The sequence below is a fragment of the Podospora pseudoanserina genome (genome assembly GCF_035222485.1).
Source record: "Podospora pseudoanserina strain CBS 124.78 chromosome 7 map unlocalized CBS124.78p_7, whole genome shotgun sequence".
NCBI lineage: Eukaryota > Fungi > Ascomycota > Sordariomycetes > Sordariales > Podosporaceae > Podospora > Podospora pseudoanserina.
Window position 1 is genome coordinate 118,148 of NW_026946671.1, and position 15,001 is coordinate 133,148.

The following is a 15,001-nucleotide window of genomic DNA, read 5'->3' on the forward strand; positions in this document are numbered from 1 at the left end:
AGATGTTTATGCGTTTCTACAGAGTGTGAATGTGGCATATGCTATAATGCCATTGGTTCAGGCACCTAGGCGGTGAAATATTGCCCAGAAACACAGTTGTACCACCTTGAACTGGCGGCCGCCCTGATCCCGAGATTGAATGAGCTGTCAATGACATTGCGGCCCAGCAGCCTGTCTGGCATCTGCACATCAACTGGTCTGCGTCGGCTCCTCTGACGCACATATCAGTCTCGGACCTCGCTTTCCTGTGAGTTCCCCGACGTCCGGGTGCCCCGTGAGTATTGGCTGCTTGCTGAATTTGAAATGGCCAAATCCCCATTGCCGGGTTCGCCGTTGAAGAGCGCGGGCCAGTGGATCCGGCTGCTTCAAGGGCGCTCCCGTCACTCGCGAGAAAGGCGACCACTTACAGATACATATGGATCTCCAAATAGATTCCAATCTGATTTATTAAGCATATCTTTCGGCCATCGATTAAACTCACGATCTACTTCGTACCTATGTCTTCCATATCTCAAGTCCTGTTGCCAGCATTTCCTCAAACCAGGGCCGGCAAAATGGACAAAGGGGTTCTGCGGAGCCCCAAAACGGGCAAACCCACTTTTCAAGCAGCTTCCGGGGCCGGCTTGGCGCTGAGCGCCCAGTGCAACCCCACTGCCGCGCGCCTGTGCGGCTGGAACCATGCCGCTTGCCTGCCGGGACCCAGCCTTTTTTTTCTGCCGTCCATCATCTCCTCCGTCTCCCGGCAGATCGCCGAGTCGCCCCGTTACGTCCGTCCACCTCCGGCCCGATATCGACTACGACAGCTTCTGCATCCCATCCAACGACTTTTTATATCCCAAAGAAACTGAATCTCAGTTCACAATGGCTAAGAAACGCGGCCGCCTCCAAGAGGCCCTCAAATCAGCCATCTCCCAGCAAAAACAAAAACCATCTCAACCTCAAGGTCCCCCCTCAAAGAAACAGAAAACCTCCCAAAATCGCCCCCAGCAACAACAACAATCCAATAAACCCAAGAAAAAACACCATCAACCCTCCCAATCCGCCCCCATCATCCCCTTTGCCCCAACCGACACCATCCTCCTCCTAGGCGAAGCCGACCTCTCCTTCTCCGCCTCCCTATCCTCCCACCACAAATGCACCGCCCTAACCTCCACCGTCTTCGAACCTTCCCTCCCCGCCCTCCAAGAAAAATACCCCCACGTCGACAAAAACATCTCCCTCCTCCTATCCCCCCCAAACGCTCACCCAAACTCCCCACCAAACAACAACAAACTCCTCTACAACATCGACGCCACCAAACTCTCCCTCAAATCCCAATCCTTCTCCCGCATAATCTTCAACTTTCCCCACATCGGCGGCAAGTCAAAAGATGTCAACCGACAAGTGAGAGCGAATCAGGAGATGCTGGTTGGTTTTTTCCGCCGGGCTCTACTTCATTTGGCGCCAAGGGGAAAGATTATCATCACGTTGTTTGAGGGGGAGCCGTATACCTTGTGGAATATCCGTGACCTGGCGCGACATGCCGGGTTGGAGGTGGAGAGGAGTTTCAGGTTTCAGGCGGGGGCGTACCCGGGTTATGCGCATGCTAGGACGTTGGGGGTGGTGAGGAACAAGAAGACGGGGGAGGTGAGCGAGAGGGCTTGGAAGGGAGAGAGGAGGGAGAGCAGGAGTTTTGTTTTTGTGAGGAAGGGGGAGGGGGAGAAAGCTGGACCAGGGCAGGGGAAGAATAGGAAGCAGGAGGGGGAGATGCCTGGACAAGGGCAGGGGAGGAAAAGGAAGCAGGAGGAGGAGGAGAGTGAGGAAGAGGAGGAGGAGGAGTTTGAGGGGTGGGGGGAAAGTGGTGAGGAGGAGGAGGATGCTGATGAGGAGGATGAAGGGTCGTCCGGTGATGAAGTCGATGGTGATGAAAGAGAAGATGGAGATGAAGCCAGTGATGATGAGACAGCACCAAAAGAAACCCAGGGTTAAGGTCGACACGGTGGTTGTTTCACTGATCTTGAAAATCTCAAGATGGAAGGGAGAACATCTTTATTGACACTACAGAAACCATGTCGTCACTACAATCCTCCTCGCTCACCACTGCCCCGTTGCGAAGTCTCCCACCCCACCATCCCAAAACCACCCTCGAGTTGAGACCTAGCAGTAATCACTGTGATCAGCACCACCATTGATGCACCCGCTAGTCTGGCAAAAGGCCTGGAAAATGATGTTTCCATCACTCTTGCAAAAGAACAAGGAGTTATTGACATGGGCAGAATCAGTCGGCTGGCCAGAGCCCTGGAGAGCCTCGATGATTTGGTCATAGTAGTTGCCTACGCGAAGGCGATATGTTAGCTGTCTCATCAGGTAATGAAGAAGCTAGGTTATGGTCACTGACCCTTGTTGAGCAGTCCGCGTCCGCAGTACATCAGGCTACCCTTGCAGTTTTTGCCAAGAGCGGCCGGGGCCATGGTGAGGGCGATAAGGGAGACGGCCGTGGTGAATTTGACCATTTTGACAGTGGTTGAAGCGGTATAAAGCGGTAGTGTTTGGTATATAGCCTAAGATGTGATGGTTGAGGTTGGATTGATGATGAGAATACTGGAAGTTCACGGGGCGTTTTCACACGCTATTTATTCTCACCTCGAAGGATTTCGTCGCTGCGGCATTCAAGATCTGAGTTTACACTCTTGATCATATGTCGACTCAAATTCAAGTCATGTTGATTGGTGTTGGTGAGCTCCGCGGACCCGAGTTGAAAGTGTCAGCATTTGCAAGGGAATGAGGCTATTCCCGAGGTCGGTACTACCATCGCCTCACAGAGCTGGCGGGTAATTGAGAATCTGGGCATCAGAACATGAAATGAAGCGCAGCATATCAAATCACCCGGAGCCCAGGGTCAATATAACAAGAGGCTGAGCAATGTACTCGGCTTCAATCTGGCTTCGAACACACATGAGGCAACAAACTTTCGAGGACCGAATACATGAGTAAATCTCATTTCCCAGCTTTCTCAGAGTCCTTATTCGCTTTATTTATCTGAAAATTATGCGCCCTGCTGTGACGGCGAGGGAGATGAAGGAAATCCATGGACCATCAGAAATGAGCTTTCACTTCGACCTCTCAAGTCCGTCAGGCCACTACTCTTCTTCCGTTTGTCTATTGTTACCAGGGAAAACCTCGAGTTTGCCACTCTTTTGATCGAGTCTTTCGGGTCGATATCTTTTTTGTACAATACCCAGAGGACGGACAACTCATAAATCAAGAGCAGACTTTCATCTCATTGCACATTGAGCTCTATTGTCCTCGGTTCGCTCTTTCCAAGACAAGTCAACTCGGCCTCCTGTCACATGCTTTATGCCGTGCACAGTTCTTCAAAAAGACGTCATCTCATTTAGAATTAGAGTATGTGAAACGACAGCATACCACGTTACATAACCTTTGCCATCCAGAGGCTAGCTAACATCGGCCAGCGCGATGTTTACATTTGCACAAACCATCCATACACACGCCCCCATTCATCACAGCCTGCCTCAAAAGTGCACTTTTCAAGCGAGCCGAAACAGCTCAGCCATGATCTAGGTATCAAGTACAAGTTGATACCTCCGCCTCAAAAGCCTTCAAGTCCAGTTTGTACCTGGTCATGCAGCCCCCAGACTAGCTCACATGCAAGCACCCGTTTGCTCCCTGCACCTCCTTCCACGTCCGGCTCACCGGCTTCAAAATTCCCCCGTTCTTGCGACAGGATTTGCTCAACTTCCTGTGTGTCCCCGGCTCCCATCCCCGCCTTGGCTTTGTCAAGTTTTTCTCCCTAGAGGCAAGCCACATCAAAATTCCAGCAACCAGGAAACTCTCACCCGCACTTTTCACACCATCACGTACATGAAATACGCCTCGGGATATATTTTGTCCAACCTTACTACTTCGCCAAACCAACTGGGTTTCTTCAAGAGTGGGGGTCAGGTTCGTCTGTCTCTTCAAGCTCGGTGCACAACCTTAGGTAGTTTCTCCTTTCTTCTTCTTTCCCCATAACCAAAGAACCAGAGTCTGCATGCCTTCGGAATAACCTCCCTACTTACACTCAAACTTTCTGCAGCAACCGATCTCGCCCCAGGCAAAAAAAGAAAAAGAAGAGAAAAACTATCAGATCGTACGATGAGCCTCCCGCCTCTGCATCCCATGAAAACACACCCTCCTAACGCCGCCCGCCCCCCGTCGTATCTGTTGCTTGCCTCTTGCCTCTTGTCTCTTGCCTAGTCAGAAGATAGATCACATCTCTGAACTCATAAATAACAACTCTCACCCCACCCCCCTGTGTCATAGCATGTTTCCTTCCGTCAGGCCTCGGCCGAGCCCCCGAAAAATCGGACATGCCTTACCTATCATTCAGCTTGGATGTTGAACCGGAGAAGCTCAAACCGAGGTTCCCTAGGTAAGCCCCCATCTAAACCCCCCACACAGAGAACGGTTAGGAGCAGGATGCATATGCGATCCCAGAAGATAGAGTACGCGCAATATGCAAAGGCTTTTCATCCTTATCCAGTGCTTTCATCAACTTCTCCTCGACCCTTCCAGGCACACACACACACACCACACTGGAAGTGTTTTTCGGACCGAGAGAGGGGCCGAGATGCTATACTACCCTCCTATAAATATGGGTGATTCTACTTTGTTTTTTTGAGAATGTTATTCTAGGCATGTGAGTTGGTAGGTTGGTAGGCAGGGAGGGTTACAACCGATCGACATACATCTTGACGATCCACGAGCCTTCAAAACCGGGGGAAGGTGATAGCCGGGGAGAGACATGAATGTCATCTGGGAAAGTTGAGAAAAGAAGCTACCATGATGATCACCCCCAACTGGGTAATCCGAAAGGAAAAGAAAGGATGATTCTACATACAGGCAAATCCCCCAGCCCCCCTTCAAACGTTGAATCACACCCCTCCTTTTCAGACCAATCCCCGTCCCTTACCCACGTCTTTGTCAAGCCTCAAGTCAATTACACCAGTGGTGAAACACCACCACAAAGGAATCCCACACATCATCAACACCACCACCATCTTTAACCCCCTTCCACCACCACCCTCACCCCTTACCTCGTATAACCTCTCTCTCTCAAAGAAACCGTAAACAAGAACGACAGGCTGTCAATAACACCGAAACCCTCCCCTACCAAGTAACTACCCAAGCAGTCAGCCCTTTCAAGGCTACCCAAAGATTATCCCAGCTGAAAGCCCACCCAAAAGTAAACAAAGAAACCCCCCCCTCCCCTTTCCCTCCCCCAAATATATCACACGTCACATTACGGCCCCCCCCCTCCCCCCATTTTGCCCGCACTCCACACATCTTCCCAGCTTTGTACAACCAGTCTCAATACCTGTTGAAATTTCCCAAAGACCATCCATGCATGACCAAGCCAAAACCGCAGTGGGCAAAATAACTACTAGCTCCGTAAATAAAACCAAGACAAGATAGCAACATCCTGAACCACGCATGAAAAGATACCTAGGCAATCGAAACTCCTCTAAAGATAGCTTGTAGGTTTTCAGGATAGTTTGTAATTCTTTAAAAGATAATCTGTATGCCTTTAAGAGAGATATTTAACTCTCCATCATTACGCCTTTTCTGCCTGACAGAACCAGTTATTTTTGTCCATGGCATGCCAGCAGGTCAATGAGTTCTGCCTGGCCTTCTGCACCAAGCATACCACAAGATGTCAACAATAGATAGCCACCAACACTCTTTAGACTCCTACTCTCAACAGAATTCTCTTTATTCAACTAATTCACACTACCCTTATTAAACCCCTCCCCCCTCTCCCCTCCCCTAAACTATCCCATTGCACAAAGCCAAAAACAAACAAACACACAAACCGACACAGGTGTGAGAAAATGTCCCTTATCCACCCCATAGCAAGAAGAAGAAGAAGAAGAAGAAGAAGAAGAAGAAGAAGAAGAAGAAGAAGAAGAAGAAGAAGAAGAAGAAGAAGAAGAAGAAGAAGAAGTAGAAGAAGAGAATAAGATTTCATAACAGCCATAAACAATTCCCCCCAATGCAAAAGGTCCCAACACTAACCCCCATCCCCCATGTCAAGAGCCCCTCTGAACAGACAGGAATTTATTACCGAGAAAGAAAAAAGTGCAACAGACCAGCATCAGAATACCCAAGTAAAGAAACAAACTCATGCAAAAAGATCGATCCCCTCTATCCAATCCACCCGACTGCTCACCCGGAGCAAGCGATGTTACTTTGCGCCTTAACCGCAAAAAACTGATAGAAGCAAAGGACAAACTTCGCTGTTGCTGAACCCCCCAAGAAAGCTGCAAACCCAAACTGTGTTCCTGAATGTAAAAAAGAAAATGGCAGTCATCAATCTGAAGCGCCACGCTCAAGAAAAGAAAACCCAAATCAATCCAACCAACCCACTTCACCCATCTCCTGTGCTGTTGTCCACATCAGTCTCCGTTTTGCCTGTCAAGATACCCAAAAGCAGTCAACCACCCATTTGTGCAAAGTTGTTGTTATTGTTGCTGTGCATCCCCTAACCCCCACCTATCGTCCCATGGCTACTGTGACCCGTCTCTGGGAAACCTCCCCGTCGGCGATAGGTAACTGTTATTACGATATAGAGTGTGAGAACCCGGCAGCGTCTCATATCCCGACGTCAAATAGGATTGGGGCTGCAAAGACGGGGCTTGCTCATGAGTCGGATAAACGTGCGATGTATGTGCCGGTTGCGCTTGCGTGTATGTATACATCCCGGACGCCGTCGTCTGAGCCGCCGGATTGTGTTGCCACTGAGTCGGATACAGCGTCGCCGGTCCGGTCGATCCTCCAAAATCGGCAGCAGATCCGTACATGGCTCGGCGGCTGTTGTCAACCTCTTGCATTGGACTGGCCAGATGAGGTGGCCCGCCAACCGTTAGGGAAACTCCTTCCACATAGTTTTGCTGTGTTGGTGCCAAATCGGTATGCACGATTGCGGGACCAGGATGAGCATCGCGCATCGCCATGTCGCTTCCGTAGCTCTGGACAGACATGGTTCGGGCGATGGGGTCCGGGGCATCACCGGTATCCTCCTCACGCTTGACCCGCTCGTATTCGGCCTCATGCCCATCGTCGTCGTCGTCCTCGGGCTCGTGGTTATCCGCCGTCACGAAGATTTGGGTGGTGGGGTCTGCAGGACACGTTAATCATCAGAAACTCAGTGCCTCAGTTTGCTCAGCACTCACCTATCTCACCCCTCTTGAGCTTCTCCTCCGCCTTTGCTACCTTAAACGCCTCCTTGAGCCACAGTTTCTTCTTCATGTTCTCCCCCGAGGCATTGAAGAAAGAGGCGGCAGCATCCATAGCAGCCTCCTCCAGCTTGGCCACAGTCAGATGTTGCGACCGAATGTCCTCGTGTTGCTTATGATTCGGCTCAGTAAGCATGCGGAGGATATGGGTCAGCAGGTGCACACGCTCTAATCAAAATATTAGCAACCTGGCGTTCTTTCAGATTCAGATACCCAAGAGTATGATGGTACACAGACCTTCTTTCTTGATGTGATCCGGTTCCTTGTGCCTCAGAAGCACTCTGTTAGGACCATAGTCATTTGGCCACCACCTTGGTGCCGCCTCTTGACCCTTTGTATAAGGATGGTTCGTCTGCTTTTTGGGCTCCATAAGCTTCACAAAGGCCTTGGCAATGCACCGGCAGAGAATCTGGTGACAGAGCCGAAAACGACGTTCATAAAAGGCCCGCACAACATCCGAATCTCCAATCATGATGGTGGTCTTCCTCGACCCGGCAGTGACGGTAGCCACCTCCTCCTCCTCCAACGACCGTGGTGCTCTGGCCCGTCGTGGGCGTTTCCTGCGTTGGGAGGCAGCGCCATGATCAAACTCGTCATGATCATATCCTCTGTCGTGACGACCGTATGGGCCTACAGCATGCGCATAATAGAGATCATTACCAGAATAATCTCCCTGAAGAGGGCCAGTCTCTCCTGCAATCGTGTTAGCATACATCGGAATGAAAGATGACATGGATGAGGTTCCGTACTTGATACGTGTGGGGGTATTCCTTGCTGATACTGCAGGAAGATGTTCATGTGGAACATCCTGCTAGCATCTACCGCATCGACATTCTCTGGACCAGAAAAGAAAGCGTGCTCGCCATTCTCGAGGGTAACTGCAAGAAAGAAGTTCTTGTGGTTGATGTGGCAGACTTCTCGCAACGCTCTGCCAACTGTCTGCAACACTGTTAGTTCCTGTTTTCAGGAAGAGAGGATGTGAGATTCAGTTCTAGACACGTACTGCAGGAGGCACTGTCCTAACAGAATCTGGTGCCAGGTAACGGCCATCCCCTGGAGCCGGCATCAGACCGGCTCTTTCTGGTTGCCACGCTTGCCTTGGATGAGCAGGTCGGGGATAGACATGGCTGTGAGTATTAACCATGATTGCGGTGAGTCGACTTGAGCTCAAAGTTGTGATGGTGCTAGGTGAGGTTGGAGGTGTTACAGTGCTGGAATCAGATGGGTCTGGGGGGCTTCACGCTGATATATCCGTTGGCACCCAATCACTTGTGCCCAGGAAGGGGGAGGGGGGGGGGTGGTCAGACAGCCTTTGTTGGATGGTTGTGATAGCGACAGAGCCTGAAGGTGAAGGAACCCTTGCTAGCGTTTAGCAGGGAGAGGAAGCTTGTCAAGACGCCGTCAACTTATTGCAGGCGGGCAGACGTTGGTTAACGGTGCCAAAGGTTAGGGAAGCCACGGGTATTCCTGATGATCGGATGGAACGGAAGGCAACGTGCTGGTGGCCGAGATGGAGACGGGAGGGGGACCAAACAGCCAGAGTCCCTGGTAGTCCAATGACAGCTCTGATGGAGACAGTAATGGCTGGGCCACAAAGAAGGTCGATGGCTGCTTGTCAGGGAGCAATTTCAGTGCTGTTTGCAATATTGATGCTGGAGGTGGAGACACTGGGGTGCTGGTCTCAAACACAAGTGTGAGATGGGGGCTGCGAACTCCTGGGTGGGAGATGGACCACGGTCAGTCTTTGTTGTCTGCAAGTTGCATGAGACACTCTGGTGGTCAGGACTCACCAGTCAACGGCGGTTCTCTTCCGTCTAATATCCACCAGGGGCTGGACCCTCAACGTAGCTGATGTGGGTGCAGGATGCTGATGTCAATGTGGAGGTGAGAAGGTGCGTGCATGTGGGTGTGTGGGTAAAAACAAAAGTGTATATAGTGTGTAGAAATACGTATGTATGCGGGTAAGGAGGGCGCCCCCTGCCTTTCAAGAAGCTGGTCCTGAATCCAGCCTGGATCCTTGGGCGCAAGGAACCTCGAAAAAGCAGCGGCTAATGACAAGCAGAACACGAAAAGGTGGCGGGAGCAGGCCGGCCTAGACGGAACAGACAGTGGTTTGAAAAATTCCCAACACGGTGGTTCCTGAAGACGATAGTCCTGACGATCGTGGGGGAGAGCGCAAGAAATAGCAGATCGAGTACATGCAGAAATGTATGCAATAAGCAGCTGTCACTCTGCTGCCGAGCTGGTGATCACCACGAGCAGGGCCGAGCCTAGAGGCTTGGTGTTGGAGGTGACTGGCTCCGCTCTTGTTGAAGAGCGTGTGGGTGGTGAGGGCTAGTGTGTGAATGGTGAGAGTTCTGGTGGTGTCAGAGAAACAGTCAGTATGTCGAGTTGGGCTTGTCGTGGGTTCATGCAGGTGTCGAAACAATGCTAGACCAGAGAGAGAGTGCTTCCGAAAAAGGAGGCAGGAGACGGGGGAGGAAAATATAGAAGGGATCGACCGCTTGTCACACAGAAAAAAACAGTTAACAGCTACAAATTTCTGGGCATTTGATTTGAGGCTTCAAATCGGTAGGCTGTCGGGGTTGGGACCACAGACGTCAGCACAGAGGGCGAGAGTACGACAGCGGACAAACGAGTGGGTGATTGCTCTACTCGATAGCCAGTTTGAACTTGGCAGCCCAACTGCAGAGTGACCAGGCACTGCAGGACGGACTGCAGCGGCAGCGGGTTTTGTTCTCAAGGCGACTCGATTGGGACCTTGGGAGTGTCGGGTCGCACTGTAGTTGCATGTATATCGGGAGCGTGCAGCGGGGTCTGGGAGAGACGACGACGGTGGTGGTGGTGGTGGTGAGGGGGTGTGCCAAACGCTGACGATTCAGCCATGGCCTCAGCCGGCATGGGTCCATGTTGCAAGACAGCCCCCCAGCCCGTGTTCGACTTTACTCTTGCTGTCCACCAGGCGGCAACACCGTTGTTACGATGCGATAAGTGCCACGGGAGCTTGACCTTTCTGTGATCTGTGGCACCTAAGTAAACATGTACTGATTAAGGGCCTGATACATTCCATATACCTCATGTTCTACCTTCTTAACATGATGGCAGAGGCCGTGGTGATATCGCAATGTATGCTGCCCCTGGCAGTCCTAAATCTCGCAGAGCAACCAACACGAGGGGACGGCCGACTGTCGGCACAGTTGTACGAGTACTGTATTCGTACTGTTAGGTGTTGGCCTGGTGAGGAGAGAGGTGAGACAAAATGATAAGGCGTCAGCCGTCGAGCTGCTCCTGGATACCTGGTAAAGGTCCAAGCTCCTCAAGCTCCTCAAGCTCCTCAAGCTTCCGCCAGGTTAGGTAGATCTCGTCCCTGTGGGGCCAGGGCGGGGGTTAGTTACGGGGGTCCACCGACTGCGGGAGTTCGCGATTTCCTGGATCCCGGAAACAGCTTCCCAAAGAAGGCGCGACAGCTTCGGCGAGGTGGAGTCGTCGAGAGCACGAGCCAATTGTCTGATGAAAGTGTCAAAAGTTTATCATGACAGATGATGCCCTCTTCTATGCTGTGCTCTGCTCCTCAGGCAGATACCGAGATGCCCAAACGATTTGACGCGCATTGCCAAGGACACAATCATCCTGCCAGTGGATATAGGGCGATGATCAATGCCTCGGTATGCTCCTTGTTGTGCACAGTCTAACATCTCCATCTCCGCCAACAGATGCCCAACTCTGCTCTCCCTCACGAAGCAGGCTAGAGCATTAATCATCGCTTAGGTGACCTGCCCAACTGCTGCCATGCTGCGGCCAGAGATGCACGCAGTAAGCAGCAAGATGGATGGGGAAATCAAGGGATGCACTTGTCGCCGAATTCTGCTCTTTCTGCATTGTTGCGCTTCCAGCTTGTCAGGCTTTTGATGTGACGCTGCTGATTCGACTCGACTGGTCTCCGCCAACCGCTGTGTACCGTACCCGAGCATAGCCTAATGGTGCATTTTCAGGCCAAACACCTTCTATCGTCAGAAATCAATTGCCAGTGACAACTGGGCAAAAAATAACATATAACCGCATCGATGCCAGAGCTGCAATTGCGTGCTGACCACACCACACTCAACCGTTGGGCAGCACCTACCTCTAACGCAATCGAGCAACTTTGGAAGGAACACCCGAGAGGGGAACAACCAGGGCACCTCACCAAAGACAGGAACAACAGGAGAAAGGCAGGAGCACCTCACTTCATGTGGAGAGAGAGAGGAAGCTACCCCCACTGCCTCGACTTCTATAACTGCCATCTATCTGCTGCCTTATCTTTTCCCGTCGTTTCATTTCCTTATCAAAGGGAAATATTCCTGCTGGGTCAGACTTGCAACCAGTGCAACTGCCGGTTTTCTGATTACCTAATCATGGCCTCGATGAGTCTCCGGCTCTGGCCAACTTCACCACTTCTTCGTCTCCTCATATCTCACTTCTAACCTGTTGTCAGATGCGCGGTACCAGATTGCCGGAACGGCCCTTGCCCACCCGTCCGCCGTCTCTGGTCAACTTGACGAAAACCGCATTTGACAGCATTGGCCGACAATCTCTGCTGTTTCTTGCCAATTCTTGCGGGGTCGGCTTACCTCTTTGGAGGACATGGTGCTCCAGTTGGTTCTCACCACGCCCAGCCGCCAGGATTCCTCGGTGGAAATGAAACCACTCTCTCGGGACCGGCATTCGGACGTCCATCGTTGACCTCATCGTTTTCTGACCGCCAGACGCCATCATTTCTTTTGGGCATGGAATCTCGCTGGCTCGTCGTGGATTTCCACAGCTCTCAGAAAGGAGAAATGTCCTCCGATCCTGGCTGGCATTGATTGCCTGCCAACCGCCTGCGATAACCCCCTCCCCGCTTCCATCGATGACCATACAGGCTCCTTTGCAGCGCATCTCGGGCAGTCTGCCCTATCAGACGCCACCAGATCAGCCAGGCCACAGTTTGTGGCTTCCCCTCCTCTTGAAACAGCAACCGCCGTCAACCAACATGTCTTGCTGTCGTCGCATGCATTGGGCACAGATACTGACTGTACATGCTGGTCATCACCAAAGCCAAGCCTCCCGGTCCAGATCTCGACAGGTCCCTATGTTTCTTCGTCCAACCACATCTTGCCCAAGTCAACCAATCAGCGGCATGAAAAGCAGCCCTTTTCCCCCAGGTTTTGACAGCCACAGACTAGGGGTGGCCCAAGCGGCCCGAGGATAAGTTACACAAACAAACTTGTAGTGGACCGACGTGTTTCTATGGCTATTCCCCTTTCAGTTTCTCTTGCATGGTGAGAAATGCCACGGCGATCCAACTGGCTATGAATCAGCCTGACGGCGGAAATGGCGCGCACAAACAAGGCGGTGGCTGGCAAGCCTTTTTCGACCATCATCAATCACCAGTGGTTAGTGCAACTGGGCTGTTACCGAGCTGGTGGTAACCTCCGTAACCTCTCGGAGGAAAACACCACGGAAAATCATTGTTTCCGACAGCGAAGGATTCAGCCTTCCAGCCAACACTAGAAGGATCATTTTTGGCAGGCGAGGTGTCAGAAGCAGCCAGAGCGGGAGCGGCTGGAAATGTGTGTCTGGCTCTGACATCAGGGCTTCAGACAGCTGGCGTCTTACTCGCGAGATGGTGTGCTATCGACCTCCCAACCTGGGGAAGAGGTTGGCCCAACATGGTAGTCCGTAGCCGTCTTGGCCCAGCTGGTTCCGAGGTTTCAGCATTGGAGCACCTGTTGGTTGCGTCCATACCACGACCGCAACGCTCACCACGATGGTTCACAGTGCTGACGCTGCGCTCATGCATCTCCTGGCTGGTTCCACAACGCAGGGCACATCGATAGCCACGGCAAGCGTACCCTTCGCAACTTGCAACACCAACACCAGGCATTGCTACAAGAGTCCGAACCTCTCGGTCTTTGATGCGCACCAACGACCTTTGCATAGCTTCTTCACTAGTTGACGCCGAACAAGCTAGAACAACATCGCCAACAACGCAGCACGCAGCAAAAGGTCTTGTCAACGATTTGTTTTCCTGATAAGCTCATCGGTTCGACTTGGATGAGACACGAGAGGGTCTAATTGAGAGCAGCTTACGACTTCCGACGCCAGTCGTCTTGATCATCGCCCGCCTCTTTGCTCGGTTGCAACGCGCACTGTCGAGTATGTACATCCAGGCATATCACGACAGCTATGCCTAGGATCACCTTGTCCTCGATGGCCAACCCCTTTTTGTGCTCCCACAGCACGCTTTCAACTCGACAGTAGCCTGGGCACCTGTGTAACCCACCCCAAAGGGCAGTTCAACGTACCGCCTAATCTTCGAGTCTGGGTCCCTCCATTATGAATATCTCAACCACTCATCCGTCCCTCCTATTTTCCCGGTGTCTGCTGTGCTACAAACCCATTCGGCGTGTCCTGTCCATCTGGTATCGATTGCCGAAGGAAACTGTATGAGGCCTTATCCCCGCACCTGTGACTGCCTGCGTGATCAGCAGCTCATGGCCGTTTAAATGGCAATGATGTTGGGGCTATCCATGCCCACGTAACACAACCGCTGCGTGTGCGTCGTGTCAAGCCATTTTTTCTAAACATGCATCGATGAGGCATCTGTCAGGGCGCGAAACGAGGGGAACGGTCACTATCGATTTACAAGACGACAAAATGAAGGCATATCCACACCTTGTCAGATCATACCGGCTCGCGTCCCATGCGAGGATAGTCCACACGCCGACCACGATTGAATCCCTTATCAAGAAGGACATGTCTTTTATTAGCTTGGTTTGACTGAAAACCAATCATCTCATCACTACCCTCCATCCCATCATGGCCTCCGCCGCAGCCGCACGCATGTACACACCACGACCCTTACACAAAGAACTCCAGATTTCCGTGTTGATACTACACTGGAAGGGCCTATCCTTTCCACTTTTGTGTGTCGTAGTCGACGCAACCTAACGCTTACTTTTCTCCCCAAGAGCATGGTGTACACTTTTGCCAGGAAACCAAGGAGAGAGGCTCGCCTTGTCGATGAGACGGCCATCTTGTTGATATTCATGATATTCAACGGCCATGTCAATCAGGAACAGCTTTTTTCTTTGGTGTAGCATCCAGCTCGCTTAACTGTCCTCCCAAGGTTAATCCAAACAAGATCCTTGCAGGCCGTTGTTGTGTGGTTTTTTGGGGTTCGTTACAACATGGCACCAACAGAAGCTCATCACCCCCTGCCTATCCCGCTTTGTCAACCACACCCACAGCCTTTTTGATTAATGGGTTTTTTCGGAGTATCGGGATACACGGCAGGAAGGATAGGTCACGAGATTGCTCACGGGGGTCTGGGGTGTGACTGGACAGTGTGTGGTTTTGCTCTGACCGCACACCATCTTTTTTGGGAGGGAGTGTGCGGTGGTGTACAACACCTTTTGATGTCTGCGTACGCAAAAAATCTGTGAGATTTGAGGTACGGATGGGTAAAGGCGGGTTACTGGTTTGGGGGATTCCGGTTTTTATTGCTGACGTTTATTTGGTTATCAGCAATGTCTGTTTTCATCTCCATCGATAAGCTTGATGTCTTTTGGGAAACAGACGGTGCTGACCGCTTCCTCGTTTGAGTCTTTTTGTTTCTTGGAAGGCGTCGCCAACAAGGAAGCAAAATATAGGCGAGACGAAACGAGCAAAAGGGCCGCGATTAGAAGGTATGTTGCTGTGGACAG

General features: G+C 51.6%; 3 protein-coding genes across 3 annotated transcripts; 1 reads left to right on the forward strand and 2 right to left on the reverse strand.

Moving 5' to 3' along the window:
• Positions 1 to 678: 678 nt before the first annotated feature.
• QC764_707280 (uncharacterized protein) lies at positions 679 to 1,968 on the forward strand (the record flags this gene model as incomplete). Its single annotated transcript, XM_062950346.1, has 1 exon — positions 679 to 1,968. The coding sequence occupies one exon, from the start codon at positions 679 to 681 to the stop codon at positions 1,966 to 1,968; it is 1,290 nt and encodes a 429-aa protein (XP_062796354.1).
• A 48-nt stretch (positions 1,969 to 2,016) lies between these two features.
• QC764_707290 (uncharacterized protein) lies at positions 2,017 to 3,285 on the reverse strand. Its single transcript, XM_062950347.1, has 2 exons — positions 2,378 to 3,285; positions 2,017 to 2,312 (listed from the first exon to the last, which is right to left on the reverse strand). Exons 1-2 carry the CDS (start codon positions 2,490 to 2,492, stop codon positions 2,137 to 2,139), a joined length of 291 nt encoding a protein of 96 aa, XP_062796355.1. The 5' UTR covers positions 2,493 to 3,285; the 3' UTR covers positions 2,017 to 2,136.
• Positions 3,286 to 5,746: 2,461 nt separating this feature from the next.
• Positions 5,747 to 10,491, reverse strand: QC764_707300 (uncharacterized protein). The gene is made up of 7 exons (XM_062950348.1): positions 9,065 to 10,491; positions 8,278 to 8,989; positions 8,024 to 8,213; positions 7,512 to 7,967; positions 7,212 to 7,442; positions 5,995 to 7,156; positions 5,747 to 5,925 (listed from the first exon to the last, which is right to left on the reverse strand). The coding sequence occupies exons 2-6, from the start codon at positions 8,416 to 8,418 to the stop codon at positions 6,546 to 6,548; spliced, it is 1,629 nt and encodes a 542-aa protein (XP_062796356.1). The 5' UTR covers positions 8,419 to 8,989; positions 9,065 to 10,491; the 3' UTR covers positions 5,747 to 5,925; positions 5,995 to 6,545.
• Between the last annotated feature and the right edge of the window lie 4,510 nt (positions 10,492 to 15,001).